Raw genomic sequence first — 21,120 nt, 5'->3', positions numbered from 1 at the left:
GGAATCAGCTGCTGGTGAAAATGGAGGCCCCAAAGGAGAGAGGTATCTGGAAGCTATGTTCAGAATGCTTGCTCTGATAGTAAAAGTGTTTTACTGCTGGAGACAGACAAAGCACAGTCGATAGGCTGCCTTGTCTTGTCTGAGGAATTGTCGTTTCTGAGAAATGTCTACTTGTAAAGAGGAACCACTCATACTCTTTTCCAGGGGGTGGGTCCCATTTCTAGGGCTTTGCTATCTCCTGAGAACAATCTTTCTCTTCGTTGCTCATTGGCAGAGGTCTTGGGGTCCTTTTGGAGAAAAGCCTATTGTGTGTAAGCATTGTCAGACACGTGCTGTTTTGCTTGAATTCCTGCCCAGCGAAAATAGCAACTGAGAGTGATTAAAGCAGGGGGCTGATCTGGGGATGTGGGGAGCTGTTTAGCTCTTTATGCCAGCTGTAGGCTTTCCTGAAGGAAAAGGCCTGTCAGCCCTGCCTCATATAACCCAGGGGAGGCGTGTGGATGGGGAGTATGACTGGGACATGAGTCCGGGCAGGAAAGGGTTCACACGCTTTCTGAAGTAAAAGAGACAGCTTTTAACACTAGAAAGCCAGAGGAGGAGCAGCTGTCAACATAGTAAATTTCATGTAGAACAGGCTTTGGAGCTGGTTTCCTGAGGAGCGGTTTCTCTCTTCTTGCTGCTTTTGCTAGGTCCATACCGCAATTCTAAAGGTGTTACAGCATATTTCCCACCTTCGCTGCTGTGAAATATTTTAGAGGGACATGTGGTCATTGGGAGACACTTGCTTCCTCAGGCTGTAGTTGCTCTTTGTTGAGGAATTTATCCACTGTGTGTATAAAAGTAACCGGAGGAGCTGCGTGCTGCTGTTGGGCTCCTACTGAACTTCAGACTTGTGTCGTGTGCCTGCCCACCAGCCTCTTGCAACGCTGCGGGGAGAACATTTGCCAAGCCCTTCCCCTTCAGTGAGGAGTTATGTTCCAGAGAAGCACGTGTTGTCTGCCTGTGGAGCCCTCGGGAATTGCATGCTGCCTTTCAAGTGGAGAACTGGGGAGACCTGCAGTGCATCAAGGCTGCTCCTTGGGATGCCTGTGGTCCAGCTGTGATGTGAACCCAGCCTGCTGGTGGAGAAACTGCAGTGCTGGATGCTGTCCCTGTGTGTAGTACTGGCCTGCAAAGGGGAGGCAGGAGAAAGAAGGTGAAATTGTTCTGAGGGTAAAGGGGAAGAATGGTGAAACTGATGACTGTAATGGTGAGAAATGTCTAGAGATCCATGGTCTTAGGTAAGAATCTTGTGTGGTCTGCTGGTAGAGTAGAGACTTGAATTTAAAGAGCAGCGGGAAAACAAGCCTGTTCATGCTACTAGAAATACCTCAAGGCATTTATGAAACTGGAGTCTTCCTGTTCCCTTCCCTGTGACTATTGTAACATGTTTTCTGTTTCTTCTTCTAGATACATTTGCTGAGGCTCTCTAAAATGTCTGTACACTCGTGGAATTTCATCCCAAATGCCATACCTGGAACGCTGGCACTTCTTGGCTGCTCGTGGATCTATTATCATCTAAAAAGGCAGGCAGCCTATCAAGACGAACAAGCAATGGCCCCAGAAGAGCAGCAGGAAGAAGCGCCTGGGGAGGATTCAGCACCCCAAAGAGAACCATGTTTTCCTCAAAGTCTTCTTCCCTTGCTGGAAGAGAAATGCACAAAAGAATGAAACCTCAACCTCCCTGCTCTCAACAGTGTCACGGTTGCCCTCTCTTCTCTGTCAGACTGATGAGAGGCTGGATCTCTCACAAGAACTTCCAGACCTGCCAGTAACAATTCAGGCCGGCACCCTTGAGGACAACAGTGAAAAACGAGAAGAAACAGGATCTCAAGAGGAAGGCACAATCGCATCTGAAGGTGGGAGATGTGTGGAGGGCCCGTTGCAGAAAACAAGTCTGTTGCGTTAGGCCAGCGTTCAGAGTCACTGAGCATATCTTCGAGCCAAGACACACGTGCTGAGCAGAGCTGTGTGCCAATGAAACTCCTCGTACTCTGAGCTACCTGAAGAGAGCAAAATGCCATATAGCAAAAGTGTCCTGAAAGAGGATCGTCCAGACCTGCGTGATGAGTGTAGCAAGGCACCAAGGGATGGATTGAGATTGCCCACAAGGTAAGAGATTTGAAAATCTTCCTACAAAAACCTGGCGAACAAGCATTTTATGTGCTGTAACCCTTTTGCTCAGAAAATGTGCAGATAAATCTTCGTCATGGTTAACTTCCCTGTAGATGACTATTTAGCCTTCAGCTGCAGGTGGGTCTGCATTTGCTCTCAGAATTCGCATCTCCAGGATCTAACGTTAGCTGGGTGATCTTCAGGGTATACTGCAAAGGGGTGAACAGGCTGGTCCCTGCTCAGCACAAAACTTATTGTCTGAAGCTGAGCATGTTCTTGAGTAGTCCAGTGAAATGGGCTGGAGGGGATGGAGCAGGGCAAGGTGCTCATGTGGGAGCAGAGGTCACACAGCTGACCCTCGCAGCCAGGCTGTGAGGCTTCCATCCTCATCCTTGCCTAGGAAGTCCAGGGCAAAGAGCTGTACTGTTTGCCTTTGACTTTCTAGGCATGTGTTCTATGTTCCTAGGTAAGATGTGGCAAATGTGAAGCAGAAGACACTGATGTTGGTACTGAGGAACTCGATACCTTCTTCAGTTGAGACTTTACTGAAACATTCGCCAAGGCCTCTGCTCAATGAAGGGGCTCCAGGAGGAGGAGAATACGTATTGGCAGGAGCCCCAAGAGATCCCAGAGGGAAAAAAGCCAGTTCCTGCCCCTGCAGGGGACTCACCTGCACTGGCACAGGCTGGGGCTGCCTGGCTGGGAGCAGCCCATGGCAAAGGTCTGGGTGGGCAGGAGCTGGGCAGGAGGCAGCGTGTGCCCTGGCAGCAAGGGAGGACAGCAGCTTCCCAGGCTGTATAGCCAGCAGCATGGCAGGAGAACAAGGGAAGGAATGCTCCGGAATACTCCATCCAGGTTTCAGATCCCCAATTCGGGAACGCTATTGGCAAGCAGGAGCGGGTTTAGCAACGGGCCCTCAGGACAGGCAGGGACTGGAGCACATTGCCTGTGGGGAGAGGCTGGGGGATCTGGGCTTGTCCAGCTCGGAGAAGGGAAGGCTGACGGGCACCACAGATCTTGGGAGGGGAAGGCTGTCGGGGACTGGCTGCCTGTAACAGCAAGGAGGACATGGAGAATCCAGAGCCAGGCTCCTCACCATGGTGCCTGGTGGGAGGACAAAAGGCAATGGGGGATAGTGAAAGGGCAGAGGTTCAGCCAGGACATTCGGAAACGTTTTTCCCATAGGCTGAGGCAAGTGCTGTGTGCATGTATGTGTGCGTGTGTTTGTGTTTGTGCACGTGTGTGTTCATGGGTGTGCATGCTTTTGTGCTTGCGCGCACCGCGGGGGGTGGGCGTGGGCTGCGGTGTCTGCAGAACCCCATCCGCATCAGCTGCTGTATTTCAGCGTCAACCAAACCCAGCCTCAATGACAGGGAACGAGGGCGAGTGATGTGACGATGCGGGGGAATAACCTCGACCTCCAAAGCACACCCCCCCGCTGTGCACACAAAGTCGGGTCCTGTCCCGCCACTCCAACCCAGTAACCAAAACCTACGCTGCACAACCCCTCTACCCGGTCAAATCCCCCTCCCAGGGAGAGGGTATCTCCGGGAGGGGGGGGAAGTGGAAAAAAACCACCAAAACCCCAAAGTCCCCATCAAAAAAAAAAAAAACAGAACAAACCACATCAAAACCCAACCAAACAAAACAAATACCAACAACCCAACCCAATCCAATGCACCAGACCAACAGCCAATCAGTTGTCCATCTAGATTTCTGCCTTGCCAGGTTGTCACATAACTCACCTACATACAATAGTCCCTAGGCGCTCTGGTTATGCTCTAGAGAGTACGGGCTAAGAAGATGTCATGGTTTGAGCCCAGCCGGTAACTCGGAACCACGCAGCCCCTCGCTCACTCCCTCCTTTTTCCTCCCCTCGCTCCCGGAGTGATGGGGAGGAGATTCGTAAGAATGTAACTCCCACGGGTTGAAATAAGAGCAGTCCCGCAACTAAGGTATAATACAAAACCGCTACTGCTACCACCAATGATAATAATGATAAGGGAAATAACAAGGGGAGAGGATACCTTTGCTCAACACCCGCCGACCGTTACCCAGCCCGACCCGAGCAGTGATCTCGCCTTCCGGGTAACTCCCCCCGGTTTATATACAGGGCATGGTGTGCTGTGGTATGGAGTACCCCTTTGCTAGTTTGGGTCAGGTGTCCTGTCTCTGCTTCCTCCCAGCTTCCCCTGCTCCCTGGCAAAGCATGAGACTGAGAAAGTGCTTGGTCAGAGTAAACATTACTTAGCAACAACTAAAATCATCGGTGTTATCAGCGTTGTTCCCAGGCTGAAAGTTAAAAAACACAGCACTGCACTGTGTGTGGAGGAGAAAAATGACTGCTATAGCTGAAACCAGCAAATCAGCCCAACGCTGCCCTTGGCTTGCAGGTGGCGATCAAACTCGCGGCTCGGGAGCGAATCTCCTCATGGGGAGAGTGGGTGAGCTTGTGGGATAGCGCGGGGCAGGGCAGGCAGTAGGGCCAGAGAGGGGAAACCGGGACACCGCGAGGGGAGCAGGTTTGGAGTGTCCCGGGCAGGGCGTGCCCTGTAATGGTGAGTATGGGCAGGGGGGCACCAGAGCATCCCTGGGGGGAGGGGAGGCACCTGGGAACAGTGGGGCCAGGCAGGAAGGCATCAGAGCATCCCAGCCAAGGAGGCACAGGACACCCGGTGCAGCATCAGCCCCACTGACAACATCGTGGTCCCCCTGCAGCCCAGTGGCACTGGCATTCCAATGGAGATAGCAATGATGAGGAAGGTGCGCTCCGGCTGCAGTGCCATCATCCAGCTCTTCGATTGGTTTGAGCTGCCCGACTGCTTCCTGTTGGTGCTGGAGCGTCCAGACCCATCGCAGGATCTCTCTGGCTTCATCGAAGAGTGGAGGTTCTTGCCCGAGGATCTGGCGCGGGGCATTTTCATGCAGGTGCTGGTGGCTGTGCGGCCCTGCCATGGCTGCAGTGTCTTGCACCGAGACATCAAGCCCAAAACCATCATTCTCAACCTGGCCACTGGAGAAGTCAAGCTCACTGACTTCCGTTGCAGCACCCTCCTCAGGGTCGCGGTGTACACCAAATTTAGCAGTGAGCCCACAGCCAAGGGTGATTCCAGGACCGGGCAGTTTGTGAACAAGAGTCACGTGCTGGGAACGGGGTGGTGGGTCACACTGAGTGTGTCTCCCATCCGTAGGCCCACATCCCCAGGGATGCTCGGGTGAGGATCTGGGAGCTGGCAGCACCCGCCTGATGAGCTGCACCTGTATCCTCTTGTTGGAACATCTGTGTACTACCCACCAGAGTGGTTCCGCTACCACTGGTACCACGGCCGTCCGGCGGTGATCTGGTCCTTGGGTGTGCTGCTGTATGAGATGGTTTGCGGGGTCGTCCCCTTCCGGCACTGCAAGGACATCATCCACGGGCAGCTTTTCTTCCGGTGCCAGACCTCTGCCGGTGGGTAACTGGCTTCGCAACAGCAGGGGGAGAATGTGTTTTGCGGGGTGTCAGCTGATCTGCCTTGGTCAGCTGGAGGAGGTGGCACATGTCCTGCCATTCTGCTCTCCTCCAAAACGGATCATGGAGCGGGAGGTTTGGGTGCTGCTCTGAGCACACCCAGGCCTTGGTGCTGCGGACGCTGGCACAAGGTGGGCAGGAGCCTCCTGCAACTGAGCAGCAGGTTCTCCCCAGAATGCCAGCACCTCATCAGGTGGTGCTTGTCCATGCGCGCTTGTGACAGACCATCGCTGGAGGACATGTTCAACCACCCTTGGCTGCAAAGATCCTCCTGCCCCAGGAGACAGCCACCCTCCACCAGCACAGCCTGAGCCAGCAGCTGGGCAAGGAAGTCTGAGGTGCTTTTTGGGAGGTGCGTGGTTTTTGGGAGGTTTGGGGGTTTTGGGTGTCTTTGTGGTTTTTGCGGAGAGGTGGTGGCTTTGGGGGTTTTGGGGTTTTTGGAGTTCTGTAAGACTGGGTTTTTTTTTGCGGGATTGGGTGTTCTCTGGGGACTGGTGCAGGTTTTGGGGGTGTTGCAGGGGTTGGTTTCTGGGGTCTGTGAAGGGCATTAGGTGTCAGAAGCACACCCCACGAGAGTTCATTCTCCTCCCTGTAGCTGGGGCAGTGCTGAGGGTGGGCTTTAGTCTGAGGATAACGCTGGTAACACACCCATGGTTTAGTTGTTGCTCAGTAGCACTTACCCTGAGCAAGACTGATTCAGTCTCTCATGCTCTGCAGTGAGGAGGCACACAGGAAGCCAGAGGAGCAGAGACATGATGCGATGGCGGAACAACAGAAAATGCAGCTTCTTCAACACCAGCCACAAGCACTGGGGCTATTCCAACCACAGCAACAGGCTCTGCTGTTATTCCAACCACAGCAAAAAACACAACAGCTACTACAACCCTAGACCCAAACTCTGCAGCTTCTATAACCCCAGTGACAGGCACTGCAGCTGCTACATACGAACAACAGGCATAAACATTGCAGCTATTCCAACCACTGCAACAAGCAGAGCAGCTACATCAGTGCCAGCCACAGCAATGCAGCTACTCCAGTATCTGCGACACACACTGCTGCTACTCCAACCCCATCGACACATGCACAAACCCACGCACACACACGCGTAATGGCTGGGACTGCGGAGGACTGTCGGTCCAGGAGCCTCTCGGGGGGTTCCGCCTGCCCCCGCAGACAGACATGAGCTGGGTTTGTTCCACTGGTGGTTGCACTGCCACCTTCTCTTTTGCAGCCGGCGCTGCCCAGCCCGCGCGCCCAGTCGTACCTGGACTTGTGCAAAGCGTTCGACACTGTCCCGCATGACATCCTTGTCTCTAAATTGGAGAGACATCAATTTGATAGATGGACCACTCGGTTGATAAAAAACTGGCTCAATGGCCGCACGGAAAGAGTTGCTGTAAATGGCTCGATGTCCAGTTGGAAACCTGTAACGAGTGGTGTCCCTTAGGGATATGTGTTGGGACCGGTCCTGTTCAACACCTTTGTGGACGACATGGACAGTGGGATTGAGTGCGCCCTCAGCAAATTTGCTGATGACACTAAGCTGTGTGGTTCGGTTGATAATGCTGGAGGGAAGGGATGCCATCCAGATGGACCTTGACAGGCTTGTGAGGTGGGCCGATGCCAACCTTATGAAGTTTAACCAAGCCAAGTGTAAGGTCCTACACCTGGGTCGGGGCAATCGCAGGCCCTGCTACAGGTTGGGCGGAGAAGAGATTCAGAGCAGCCCTACAAAGAAGGACTTGGGGTTGTTAGTTGATGAGAAGCTTATCATGAGCTGGCAGTGTGAGTTTGCAGCCCAGAAACCCCCCGTATCCTGGGCTGCATCGAAAGAAGCATGACCAGCAGGTCAAAGGAGGTGATCCTGCCCCTCTACTCTGCTCTCGTGGGATCTCACCTGGAGTATTGCGTACATTTCTGGTGTCCTCAACACAAAAAGGACATGGAGCTGTTGGAGCGAGTCCAGAGGAGGGCCACGAGGATGACAAGAGGGCGGGAGCACCTCTCGTAGGAAGACAGGCTGAGAGACTTGGGGCTGTTCAGCCCGGAGAAGAGAAGGCTGCGTGGAGACCTCATAGCAGCCTTCCAGTATCTGAAGGGGGTCTATAAGGATGCTGGGGAAGGACTCTTCCTTAGGGACTGCAGTGGTAGGACAAGGGGTAATGGGTTCAAACTTAAACAAGGGAAGTTTAGATTAGATATAAGGAAGAAGTTCTTTACAGTGAGGGTGGTGAGGCACTGGAAAGGGTTGCCCAGGGGGAGGTTGTGGATGCTCCATCCCTGGCGGTGTTCAAGGCGAGGTTGGACAGAGCCTTGGACCAAATGGTTTAGTGCGAGGTTTCCCTGTCCATGGCAGGGGGGTTGGAACTAGATGATCTTAAGGTCCTTTCCAACCCTAACTATTTTATGATTCTATGATTGCGCTCGGCCCCGACACCCCCCACACCCGCCAGGCCCCGTCTCCAACGGCAGAGCCGCAATATTGCCGCACGGGAGAGACGGGCAGGCTCCCGGCCACGAGAAACAGGATCAAAGGAAGGCGGATGGTAAAGGAGAGCAGGAGGGAGGGACCTGGAGACCGAGACCGAGAGCAGAACCTGAGAGAGAAAGGGAAGGAGAATACAAAAAGAAATGGGGTGCGTGCGTGTTTCTTTACACAGAAGCCTTCCCACGGGGACGGGAGGGAGGTAGAGGGGAATGGGGCGGGGGGGAGCCAGTGGGCAATTGCTGCGGAGGGAGGGCGATAGATAGATAGAGACGTAATTACATAGATACATCGATACATAGATATACACATACAAAGATAGACACATAGATACATAGATACATAGATAAAAAAATGAATGTATGGATTAAAAAATGAATGAGTAAAAAAATAAAAAATTAAAAAGAAAAGGCTTTGAAAACCCCAAAACCAAATTCAGTAAAAAGAAAGAAACGGGAGAAGGAATAAAAAGATTAATTCACAAATGCATTAATCCATGAAAGAATAATTCACCAACTCGTTAACCGAATCGATTGGGTGGATGGATTGTGGCGCAGACCTAAATGTGCTGGGGGGAGAATGGGGAGTGACTAGCTGGAGGCTGGCTCGAGGCCACAGAACAGTGAGGTAGGTCCCAGGATAAAAGAAAAAGCAGAGGCCAGGTCTTCAACCGTCACAGCACCCACCACACCTCACCCTTCCACCCTGCAGTGAGCCAAGGGAGGCCAGGTCTATCCAGAGGCACAATGGAGGGTAGCACTGGAGCCCAGAGGCAGCAGGTAGGGTGGCAAGCAACACGGCTCTGCAGGAGCTCTGCCTGCAGGGGAGGGCGGTCACGCCTTAGACCCCCAGCCCTGAGGGCAAAGCTGCGCTGAGTGGGAGAGGAGCCAAGAGGGCTTGCTCAGAGGAAGGGCTCTGCATAAAAGGGCTCACACAGATAGTTCTGAATTCTCCCTGGCACAGCAGTTCTGGGTTTAGGATTCTCCCGTTCCCAGATCATATCCCTGCTACCTGTAGATTTTCCTGCTGGGAGGTGTTTCCCTCTCCCATGTCTTTCCCTGTGAGTGCTCACAGACCTCATGTGAAGCTCTGCACTCACCTTGGCCCTCTACAAACCTGCCTGGTTTAAGGGAACTGCCTGGGCACATGTTCCTGTTTGCAGGTGGAGAAGGGGAGGTCAGACCAAGCCCGATGGATGATGCTGGTGCTGTCCATAGGCAGAGAAGTGCCTGAAGGCACTTCAGGATGCTCTTATCAGACCTGCTCGTCACCCAAAGTTGCACCTCAGGACTCTCAGAGACTTGTTCAAGCATGAGAGCTCCTTTTCATTTCTACCCCAAATTTCATCACATATTGGAATCTGAGAACACAGGCTCAGAAATGCTCCTTGTCTTTATAGAAACCCCTGCCTTGAGCTTCCCGGTGGAAAGTCCCCTTGGAAATGTTCTGGGGTGACCTGGAGCTGTGAGTAACACTGACCCACACAGCACCCTCTCTACAGCAGCAGGGCCCTTCGGCTGCCCAGCTCGGGTCAATCCTCCCCCCCAGCTTCTTCCCCAGTGCCATGGGAAGCTCCCAGGCAGGCTGAGTGCTGACCCTGGCAGGCGGCAGAATCCCTGCCCCGGCACACAGCCCCTGGGGTGCAGGGACCCTGCTAGCAAGGACAGCGCTGGCTGCACACCCACATTCACACCCTGCAGCTAGCCTCGGGATAAGGGACCTGGCTTGTCCTGTCCCTCTCATGGTGAAGAGGGAAGCCCTGCTCTGGAGTGACTCCCGGAGCACCCCTGAGTGCCCAGTGGCTACGGGCATGATGCTGCAGCCATCACAAAGCCGTGGCAGTCACTGTGGAGAAGCCCATTGTGATGGGGGCCCCCACAGTGAGCGTGGGCTAATTAAGGAGTGAGATCCCTGCAGTAGCAAGTGCAAAGGAGACCCCTCCCTCAGGACGCTGCATCTCACCCGGCTGCCCTGCGCATCCAGGTACGTGTTCTTTGACTTTTCAATCCTAGTTTAGTGTTCGCTTGAAACACATTGTGGGTGTGTGCTCTAAAGGCAGGAGAAGCTGCCAGGAGATGTGCTGGTGCCATCCCAGCTGGAGGAGCAGGGGAGAGGTGAGGAGGAGGCCCTGGGCTTGTTGATGTGCTTGGAGCTCAGCTCTGGCTGCAGAGGTGCTGGGGGCGAAGCAGGAGCCTTGTGTGTGCAGGAGCTGCTGGTGTGAGAGGTGCTGAGAAGTTGTCAGGGTAGGAGCATGCCCCTTAGGACAGGTGCAGCTGCTTGGTAGCTAGTGAACTGGGACGCCAACACAAGATGGGACCTGCCTTAGGCTCCAACAACAACCTGCGGAAGCCATTTACCTGGGCATGTGCCGGAAGTCCTAGGAGGGGTAGCGCGGAGTGGGCTCTGGTAGGAAGTAGCTCATGCCACGCCGGGCCATTGCGAGGAAGGCTCCAGTGCTCCGTGCTGAGGGCTCTGCAATGGCCTTACTGCGAAGGTGGACAAAAGGCCCTGGCCAGGCGCAGGCGGCAGGCACAGCCCAGAAGCCCACAGGGCATTGCGGAAGGTGGGAAGGATCTGGTGGGGCCTCTGGCCACACCTCTGAATCCTGACTGCGGCAATGGCCCGCGGGGAGCCCTGTGCCTCCCACAGCCAAGAGTGCCAGGAAAGGAGCTTTGCTGGGCCTCGCCCTGCCCTATGGCCATCACTGGCCCAATCCCAGCAACACTCGCGAGCTGCCCTTCCTGAACCAGTTATGCTACTTCCAGCTCCGTGACCATAGAAAGAGTCGAGCTCCAAGAGTGCAAACATCCAGCCCCTGCTGCCACAGCAAAGGGACCAGGCCAGGGTGAGTGTTTAAAGCCAGCCGGGAACTCAGCAAGCGGGTGGGATGGGGAGGAGAATGGGAACAATGTAAAACCCACAGGTGGTGACGAGAACAGTTCAGAAACTGAAATCAAGCACAATGTATTATTAGTATTCTTGTTCTTAAGAATAATGGAAACAAAAGGGGGAGAGATATGGAAACAAAAGGGGAAAGAAAACACCAATAGCCAGCAGTGATGCCCAATAAAATTGCTCAGCACCCGCTGAGTGACACCAAGACCGACTTGAGCTGTGACCCGTCCCTTCTGGGTGACTCCCCCAGTTTCTATGGACTGAGGTGTCATGGGCCAACAGGGTTGAAAAGCTTTTATATCAAAGTGTGTAATTTATAATAGTAATACAGATATGTAACACTTTCTATTATTATAATGTGTAATAATTTTAATTACATTGCGTTATAACTTACACAAATGAGTGAGGGTTAGAGTTAGGGTCAGGAACAGGGATTTCAGTCAGGGATAGGGTTTAGGGCTAGGGCTTAGGGTTTGATTTAGGCCACAGCATCACGGCAGACAGGAGACAAGGACATGAGGAATTTGGGGACCCCAGCGGTGTTTTGGGTGCTCTGGGAATGCACAGGGTGTCCATCGGGTTTTTTGGGGTGGTTTGGGTTGGGGTTTTGATTGATGTGTTCACAGGTTTTTCTGAGTGCTATTGGAGAGCTATAAAGTGGTCCACTAGAACAGGTTGCTCCAAGCCCCAGTTTCCAACAATGGCCTTGAACACTGCCAGGAGTGAAGCAGCCACAGATTCTCTGTGCACCCTGTGCCTGTGTTTCCACTATCCTCACAGGGAAGAGTTTCTTCCTAAAGTCTGATATAAATCCCCCCTCTTTCAGCTTAAAGCCATTCCCCCTTGTCCTATCACTGCACACTCTCGTAAAAAGCCCCTCTCCAGATTTCTTGTAGGCCCTATTTATGTATGGACTTAATAAGGTGTCCCTGGAGCCTTCTCTTCTCCAGGCTGAACACCCTCAGCTCTCTCAGCCTCTCTTCGTGGAGATGTACCCGCCAGTCCCTGGGGCATCTTTGTGGCCCTTCATAAGCCCATCATTGTAGGATCGTAAGGGAACAGAGTTTGGAAGGGACCCCAAGAGGTCTCAAGTCCAACCTGTCATAAAACAGGGTCAGAGCAAGTGGTTCAAGGCTTGATTCCGTCCCAGTTGGAAACCCAAGGCCAGAGACTGCACAGCCTCTTCTGGGTGACCTGATGCAGCACTTGCCAGAAATCACGGGGAGCAAGGCTTCCATATGTCCTGGCTGAACCTCTCCTCTGTCGCTATCCCCCATTGCCTTTTGTCCTCCCACCAGGCACCATGGTGAGGAGCCTGGCTCTGTATTCTCCATGTCCTCCTTGCTGTTACAGGCAGCCAGTCCCCGACAGCCTTCCCTTCCCAAGATCTCAGGTCCCCATCAGCCTTCCCTTCTGGCGGGCTTGGACAAGCCCAGCTTCCCGCCAGCATCTCCCTACAGGCAACGTGTCCAGTACCTTGTCTGTCCTGAGGCCTGTTGCGTAAAACCACCTACCTGCTTGCCAACAGGTATTCTGGAATTGGGGATCTGAAACCGTGGATGGAGCATTCCGGGGGCATCCCTTCCCTTGTTCTCCCTGGCTGTACTCCTGGCATACAAGCCCAGGATGCGGCTACTCTCTCCCTTGCCTGCCAGGGCACACCGCTGCCTTCCCGCCCAGCTCCTGCCCACCCAGACCAAATTGCCATGGGCTGCTCCCAAGCCAGGCAGCCCCAGCCTGTGCCAGTGCAGGTGAATCCCCTGCAGGGACACCTGTGTAACCTGCTCTCCTCCCCAGCACGCCCTGAGACCTCTGCAGCCCCTCCATGCCATCCCATCTCCCCACGCAAGAGCAACAGCCCCGCCCCTTTGGATCTTCAAAGAGCTCTTCCTGCTCAGGCACAAAGCAAGCCATCCCAGAGCTGGAGCAGCCAGAAAGCTCATTTCATTCGCCTTCATTTTCGCTATGTGAGAACAAATCACAGAGAAGAAGTTGCTGCAGGATCATTTATTACCCTTAAATATTAGGAGAAAACCCCTGCCATTGACACAAAGAAAGTAGGTTAGACAAGGCAGACAGATTCTGAAATAAACCGGGATGAACATTGTCTTTGAAGACAACAACATCACAAGTGGAAAAGACCCCTAACTGTAAAGCAGGAAAGACAGATTTGGCCTGTCATGACCTATGCTGGGAGCCCTTTGGAGAAAAACATCCACTCACCAGCTTCCTCAGAGCATCCATGAGCTCCTGGTACCTCAGACTGTAGATAAGGGGTTTCACTACTGGAGGCACCACCAAGTACAGCAATGCCACTACCAGATACAGGGATGGGGAGGAGATGGAAGCAGGCTTCAGGTAGGCAAAGATGGCAGTGCTAATAAACACTGAGTCCATGGCCAGGTGAGGGAGGCACGTGGAAAAGTCTTTGTGGTGTCCCTGCTCAGAGGGGATCCACAGCACAGCCCTGAACATCTGCACATAGTACCCCACAATGAAAAAAAACAGACTAGTGCTGACCAGGTACCAAGCACAAGAAGACAAATTTCCCTGAGGTAGGAATGTGAGAAGGAGAGCTTGAGGATCTGGGGGATTTCACAGAAGAACTGCTCCAGAGCATTGCCTCGGCAGACGGGTAGTGAAAATGTATTGGCTGTGTGCAGCAGAGCATTGAGAAACCTACTGTCCCAGGCAGCTGCTACCATGTGGACACAAGCTCTTCTGCCGAGGAGGGTCTCGTAGTGCAAGGGCTTGCAGATGGCCATGTACCGATCATAGGACATGAAGGTGAGAAGGACAAACTCTGCTCCAAAGAAGAATAATAAAAAGAAGACCTGTGCAGCACATCCTGCGAAGGAGATGGCCCTGGTGTTCCAGAGGGAATAGGCCATGGATTTGGGGACAGTGGTGGAGATGCAGCCCAGGTCCAGGAGGGAGAGGCTGAGCAGTACATGGGGGTGTGAAGGTGCTGGTTGCAAGTTGTGCTGGTTGCAAGCTCTGCTGGTGTTGAGCGCAGCCACGGAGATGCCCAGGAAGAGCCAGAAGTAACAGAGTTGCAGCTCCCGTGTGTCTGCCAAATGGCAGGAGGAAGAATTGGGTGATGGAGCTGCCATTGGACACCTTGCTGCCTCAGGGCTGGGGCACTGTCACAGGAGAAAAAGACAGTGACAGGTTAGTACAGGACGGACATAAGATTTAGAATTTCGTTTTACGGACTCATGAGCCTGAACACTTTTGAACAGAAGAGGAGAGGCTCAGCGTTACTTGGTCATGATTGTGTCTGAGGTTAGAATCATAGAATCATAGAATAGTCAGGGTTGGAAAGGACCTTAAGATCATCTAGTTCCAACCCCCTTGCCATGGACAGGGAAACCTCGCACTAAACCATGTGGTCCAAGGCTCTGTCCAACCTGGCCTTGAACTCCGCCAGGGATGAAGAATCTACAACCTCCCTGGGCAACCCATTCCAATGCTTCACCACCCTCACTGTAAAGAACTTCTTCCTTAAATCTAATCTAAAACTTCCCCTATTTAAGTTTGAACCCATTACCCCTTGTCCTACCCCTACAGTCCCTAAGGAAGAGTCCTTCCCCAGCATCCGTATAGACCCCCTTCAGATACTGGAAGGCTGCTATGAGGTCTCCACGCAGCCTTCTCTTCTCCCGGCTGAACAGCCCCAGGTCTCTCAGCCTGTCTTCATAAGGGAGGTGCTCCAGCCCTCTTTTCACCCTCGTAGCCCTCCTCTGGGACTAACTCCAACAGCTCCATGTCCTTTTTATGTTGAGGACACCAGAACTGTACGCAGTACTCCAAGTGGGGTCTCACAAGAGCAGAGTAGAGGTGCAGGATCACCTCCTTTGACCTGGATTTGATGTATTTTGTTCTGTTTTGTTTTGTTTTTTGATCGGGACTTTGGGGTTTTGGGGTTTTTTTTTTCCAATTCCACCCCCCTCCCGGAGATACCCTCTCCCTGGGAGGGGGATTTGACCAGGTAGAGGGGTTGTGCAGCGTAGGTTTTGGTTACTCGGCTGGGGTGGCGGGACAGGACCCGACTGTGTGTGCACAGCGGGGGGTGTGCTTTGGAGGTCGAGGTTATTCCCCCGCATCGTCACATCACTCGCCCTCGTTCCCTGTCTTTGAGGCTGGTTTTGGTTGACGCTGAAATACAGCAGCTGATGCGGATGGGGTTCTGCAGACACCGCAGCCCACGCCCACCCCCCGCGGTGCGCGCAAGCACAAAAGCATGCACACCCCATGAACACACACTTGCACAAACACACACGCACACATACATGCACACAGCACTTGACTCAGCCTATGGGAAAAAAGTTTCCGAATATCCTGGCTGAACCTCTGCCCTTTCACTATCCCCCATTGCCTTTTGTCCTCCCACCAGGCACCATGGTGAGGAGCCTGGCTCTGGATTCTCCATGGCCTCCTTGTCGGTACAGGCAGCCAGTCCCCGTCAGCCTTCCCTTCTCCGAGCTGGACAAGCCCAGCTCCCCCAGCCTCTCCCCACAGGCAACGTGCTCCAGTCCCTGCCTCTCCTGAGGGCCCGTTGCTAAACCCGCTCCTGCTTGCCAATAGCGTTCCCGAATTGGGGATCTGAAACCTGGATGGAGTATTCCGGAGCATTCCTTCCCTTGTTCTCCTGCCATGCTGCTGGCTATACAGCCTGGGATGCTGCTGTCCTCCCTTGCTGCCAGGGCACACGCTGCCTCCCGCCCAGCTCCTGCCCACCCAGACCTTTGCCATGGGCTGCTCCCAGCCAGGCAGCCCCAGCCTGTGCCAGTGCAGGTGAGTCCCCTGCAGGGGCAGAAACTGGCATTTTTCCCTCTGGGATCTCTTGGGGCTCCTGCCAATACGTATTCTCCTCCTCCTGGAGCCCCTTCATTGAGCAGAGGCCTTGGCGAATGTTTCAGTAAAGTCTCAACTGAAGAAGGTATCGAGTTCCTCAGTACCAACCATCAGTGTCTTCTGCTTCACATTTGCCACATCTTACCTAAGGAACATAGCACACATGCCTAGAAAGTCAAAGGCAAACAGTGCAGCTCTTTGCCCTGGACTTCCTAGGCAAGGATGAGGATGGAAGCCTCACAGCCTGGCTGCGAGGGTCAGCTGTGTGACCTCTGCTCCCACATGAGCACCTTGCCCTGCTCCATCCCCTCCAGCCCATTTCACTGGACTAACTCAAGAACATGCTCAGCTTCAGACAATAAGTTTTGTGCTGAGCAGGACCAGCCTGTTCAACCCTTTGCAGTATACCCTGAAAGATCACCAGCTAAACGTTAGATCCTGGAGATGCCGAATTTGAGAGCAAATGCAGACCCACCTGCAGCTGAAGGCTAAATTAGTCATCTACAGGGAAGTTAAACATGACGAAGATTTATCTGCAATTTTTCTGACAAAAGGGTTACAGTAACATAAAATGCTTGTTCGCCAGGTTTTTTGTAGGAGGATTTTCAAACTCTCACCTTGTGGGCAAATCTCAATCCATCCCTTGTGCCTTGCTACACTCATCACGCAGGTCAGGACGATCCTCTTTCAGGACCCTATGCTATAAGGCATTTTGCTCTCTTCAGGTAACTCAGAGTACGAGGAGTTTTCAGCTGGCACACAGCTTCTGCTCAGCACGTGTGGTCTTGGCTCGAAGATATGCTCAGTGACTACTGAACGCTGGCCTAACGCAACAGACAGACTTGTGTTCTGCAACGGGCCCTCCACACATCTCCCACCTTCAGATGCGTCTGTGCCTTCCTCTTGAGATCCTGTTTCTTCTCGTTTATCACTGTTGTCCTCAAAGGGTGCCGGCCTGAATTGTTTACTGGCAGGTCTGGAAGGTCTTGTGAGAGATCCAGCCTCTCATCAAGTCTGACAAGAGAAAAGAGGGCAACCGTGACACTGTTTGAGAGGCAGGGAGGTTGAGGTTTCATTCTTTTGTGCATTTCTCTTCCAGCAAGGGAAGAAGACTTGAGGAAAACATGGTTCTCTTTGGGGTGCTGAAATCCTCCCCAGGCGCTTCTTCCTGCTGTCTTCTTGGGGGCCAATTGCTTTGTTCGTTCTTGATAGGCTGCGCGTGCCTTTTTAGGATGGATAATAGATCCACGGTCCAAGCCCAAGAAAGTGCCAGCCCTTCCCAGGTTATGGGGCATTCTTGGGATGGGAAATTCCACCGGAGTTGTATAAAAGAACCAATATTCTAGAGAGCCTTCAGCAGATGTAATCTAGAACAGAAGAAACAGAAAACATGTTTACAATAAGTCACAGGAGAAAGGAGAACAGGGAAGATCCAGTTTCATAATTGCCTTGAGGTATTTCTAGTAGCATGGAAACAGGACTTGTTTTTCCCGCTGCTCTTTAAAAATTCCCAAGTCTCTACCAGCAGACCCACGACAGATTCTTACCTAAGACCATGGATCTCTAGACATTTCTCCACCATTACAAGATCATTCAGTTTCACACATATACTTCCCCCTTTACCCTCCAGAACAATTTCCACACTTCGTTATCTCGCTGCCTCCCCTTTGCAGGCCAGTACTACACACAGGGACAGCATCCAGCACTGCAGTTTCTCCACCAGCAGGCTGGGTTCACATCACAGCTGGACCACAGGCATCCCAAGGAGCAGCCTTGATGCACTGCAGGTCTCCCCAGTTCTCCACTTGAAAGGCAGCATCCAATTCCCGAGGGCTCCACAGGCAGACAACACGTGCTTCTCTGGAACATAACTCCTCACTGAATGGGAAGGGCTTGGCAAATGTTCTCCCCGCAGCGTTGCAAGAGGCTGGTGGGCAGGCACACGACACAAGTCTGAAGTTCAGTAGGAGCCCAACAGCAGCACGCAGCTCCTCCGGTTACTTTTATACACACAGTGGATAAATTCCTCAACAAAGAGCAACTACAGCCTGAGGAAGTAAGTGTCTCCCAATGACCACATGTCCCTCTAAAATATTTCACAGCAGCGAAGGTGGGAAATATGCTGTAACACCTTTAGAAGTGTGGTATGGACCTAGCAAAAGCAGCCAGAAGAGAGAAACCGCTCCTCAGGAAACCAGCTCCAAAGCCTGTTTCTACTGAAATTTACTATGTTGACAGCTGCTCCTCCTCTGGCTTTCTAGTGTTAAAAGCTGTCTCTTTTGCTTCAGAAAGCGTGTGAAACCCTTTCCTGCCCGGACTCATGTCCCAGTCATACTCCCCCATCCACACGCCTCCCCTGGGTTATATGAGGCAGGGCTGACAGGCCTTTTTCCTTCAGGAAAGCCTACAGCTGGCATAAAGAAGCTAAACAGCTCCCCACATCCCCAGAACAGCCCCCTGCTTTAAAGCACTCTCAGTTTGCTATTTTCGCTGGGGCAGGAATTCCAAGCAAAACAGCACGTGTCTGAACAATGCTTACACACAATAGGCTTTTCTCCAAAAGGACCCCAAGACCTCTGCCAATGAGCAACGAAGAGAAAGATTGTTCTCAGGAGATAGCAAGCCCTAGAAATGGGACCCACTCCCTGGAAAAGAGTATGAGTGTTTCCTCTTTACAAGTAGACATTTCTCAGAAACGACAATTCCTCAGACAAGACAAGGCAGCCTAACGACTGTGCTTTGTCTGTCTCCAGCAGTAAAACACTTTTACTATCAGAGCAAGCATTCTGAGCATAGCTTCCAGATACCACTCTCCTTTGGGGCCTCCATTTTCACAAGCAGCTGATTCCATTCCAGCTAAGGGACAAAAACCATGACTCCCTCGGCCTCAAACTGAGCATCCAAGACTCAGAGAAATTCACATTCATCCCAGATTCCTCACCTCTTCCAGCCACTCCCTCCTATCCCACAGGAGCAAACACACGACCTCATCCAGTCTATCTCGCACACCAGCCTGGCTTCCCCACTGCTTGTTGCAGAGACACAGAGTCATAAAGTCATAGAATGGGTTGGGTTGGGAGGGATCTTAAAGCTCATCCAGTTCCAACTCCCTGCCAGGGGCAGGGACACCTTACACTACAGCAGTTTGCTCCAAGCCCCGTCCATCAGCCAATAAGCCAGACAGCATCAGACCAGCCACAGGACCAGCATAGAATCAGAAAGAGTTCAGTTGGGGAAGGAGACCGTAAAACAACCATCTAGTCCAACTGCCTGGACTAATTCAGGGCCTGCGCAAGAAGTTAAAGCATTGGCACAAAAGGCCTCTTCAACATGGACAGGCTTGGGGCCAGGCTAACCACCTCTCCAGGAAACCTGTGCCACCTGCTCTGAACACCCTGCCACTGTGAAGAAATGCTACGGTTCTATTAAGTGTGAAGCCTCCCCTGACTTCCCAGGTTGTCCTGTCCGTGGATCCCAGGGAGAGAGAGATCAGCACACTCCCTGGTGTTTTAATTCACCTGACTACCCACTTCTTTTTCTCTTTGTTTACCAAGCATCGGTTTGACTCAAAGCAGTGTTCACTAATAAAGTTAGCCTTCCTTTAGCTTTGGTGGATCTCCTTGGCATGCTGGATTACATTTCTAAGTAACATCTTTCTCCTAGAACACAGGGGAGTAGGGAATGAAATATTTCTTTTAAGAACAAAAATACATTACAATTACCATGGAAAATATGTTAAGAAGATGTTAAAAGCCCAATAGGTTTTACCGGAAAGAAACATCAATTAACTAAAAAATTCCTTCCTTTCCCAGAGCCCATGGATAGTGTCCTCTATAATTGACAAGTGCACGTGATACAGCAGTGATCTGTGTGTCTACTGCACTTGGAGGTGAACAATTCCTTTTGGTGTTAGATCTGTATAGTCCGATTTATCTCCAAATCCACTCCCACTATGCACCAAGGAAAACAGGCAGGGTAGTTTTCAACTGTATCTGCAGTGCCCTTCTAGGACCTGCACAGTGGGGACTCCAGAAATAGCTGGGGACTTTTTCCCCCTAGGAAATCCACCCCTGACACGGAAGGAAACACACACTCTGCTCTGTGACATCAGGGGTCCCTGCTTAAGCTGAGGCTCTAATCCCTTTTCAGAAATCAAAACAAACCCACTGCACATTCAAGCACACCAGGAGCTTGTGTCAAAACCTGATCTCCCCGGAGCTCTTCAGTTGTAGAGGCACTAAGTATTTATGTACGAGGTTGGAAGGGACCTTGAAGCTCATCCGGTTCCAACCCCTGCCACGGGCAGGGACACCTTCCACTACAGCAGGTTGCTCCACGCCCCTGTGTCCAACCTGCCAGGGATGGGGCAGAATTTCTGCCTAAGTTCTCATCTCATGTCCCCTCTCTGTCAGGTTAAGGACGTTGCCCCTTGTCCCGTCCCCACAGGCCCTTCTTCTCCCCACAAGAAATGAAGGGAGGTCCCAGGATTTAAGGCAGCCGGAGCGCTCGGCTGCCCGCTCAGCCAGCGGAACTCGCACACTGAGTCCAAAGCAGCGATTCTGGTGAAGTCACTTGAGGCGTTCTTGGGAACTCCGTAAGCACCCAAAGAACGCGATGGCCATCCACCTCGTTCCACGCTCGTGTGTCCACAGGCATCACTGGCACCAAGACACCAAGACGGGAACCATCAGGGGAGCAGCTGTTGCCTCCTCAACCGGTAGGTTGTGTTCCGTGGGGCAGTTGTCGTCTCCTGGTGCGGGTTCCGTGTCCTCACACACCTGAAAACGGGGTGTTCCAGAATCAGCGTACATGGCCATAGTGATGCCTTTTTCCCCACGGTCCCCATGTGCCTCACCATGTCCCCATGGTCCTATTGTCCCTGTGTCCCCAGCACATCCCCATGGTCACCATACGGTGGCAGATGTCCCTGTACCGTGAGACAGCCGACAAGGCCGAGGGCTCTGACAGCCCCGAGCAGATCACCGGGAGGGTGCACGATGTGTCGGTCGTGCTCTACCTCCTTGAGCAATTCAGGTGTGCTGGGCGGTCCCCAGGTGCTCCTGGAAGCTGTTACTGGATAGAGATATACTGAGTAAATTACATGCATAAATTGGGTTTAGAGAAAGAAAATTCAGACACATGTTCCTGATGAAAAGGCTGTGGAGGCTCAAGTTTTTATGTTACAGAAACCAGCCACTGAGCCGGATATACCAGAGGA

General features: G+C 52.5%; 1 protein-coding gene across 1 annotated transcript; it reads left to right on the top strand.

Moving 5' to 3' along the window:
* The first annotated feature begins 1,225 nt into the window (after positions 1-1,225).
* Positions 1,226-5,991, top strand: LOC115602941 (serine/threonine-protein kinase pim-1-like). The gene is made up of 7 exons (XM_030474392.1): positions 1,226-1,249; positions 1,766-1,898; positions 2,330-2,358; positions 4,548-4,598; positions 4,873-5,237; positions 5,427-5,588; positions 5,823-5,991. Exons 1-7 carry the CDS (start codon positions 1,226-1,228, stop codon positions 5,974-5,976), a joined length of 918 nt encoding a protein of 305 aa, XP_030330252.1. The 3' UTR covers positions 5,977-5,991.
* Positions 5,992-21,120: the final 15,129 nt, after the last annotated feature.

The sequence above is a fragment of the Strigops habroptila genome, unplaced genomic scaffold (genome assembly GCF_004027225.2).
Source record: "Strigops habroptila isolate Jane unplaced genomic scaffold, bStrHab1.2.pri NW_022045587.1_ctg1, whole genome shotgun sequence".
In the NCBI taxonomy this organism is placed as follows: domain Eukaryota; kingdom Metazoa; phylum Chordata; class Aves; order Psittaciformes; family Psittacidae; genus Strigops; species Strigops habroptila.
Note: the sequence above shows the minus strand (reverse complement) of the source record. Positions and strands in the feature narration are given on the sequence as shown.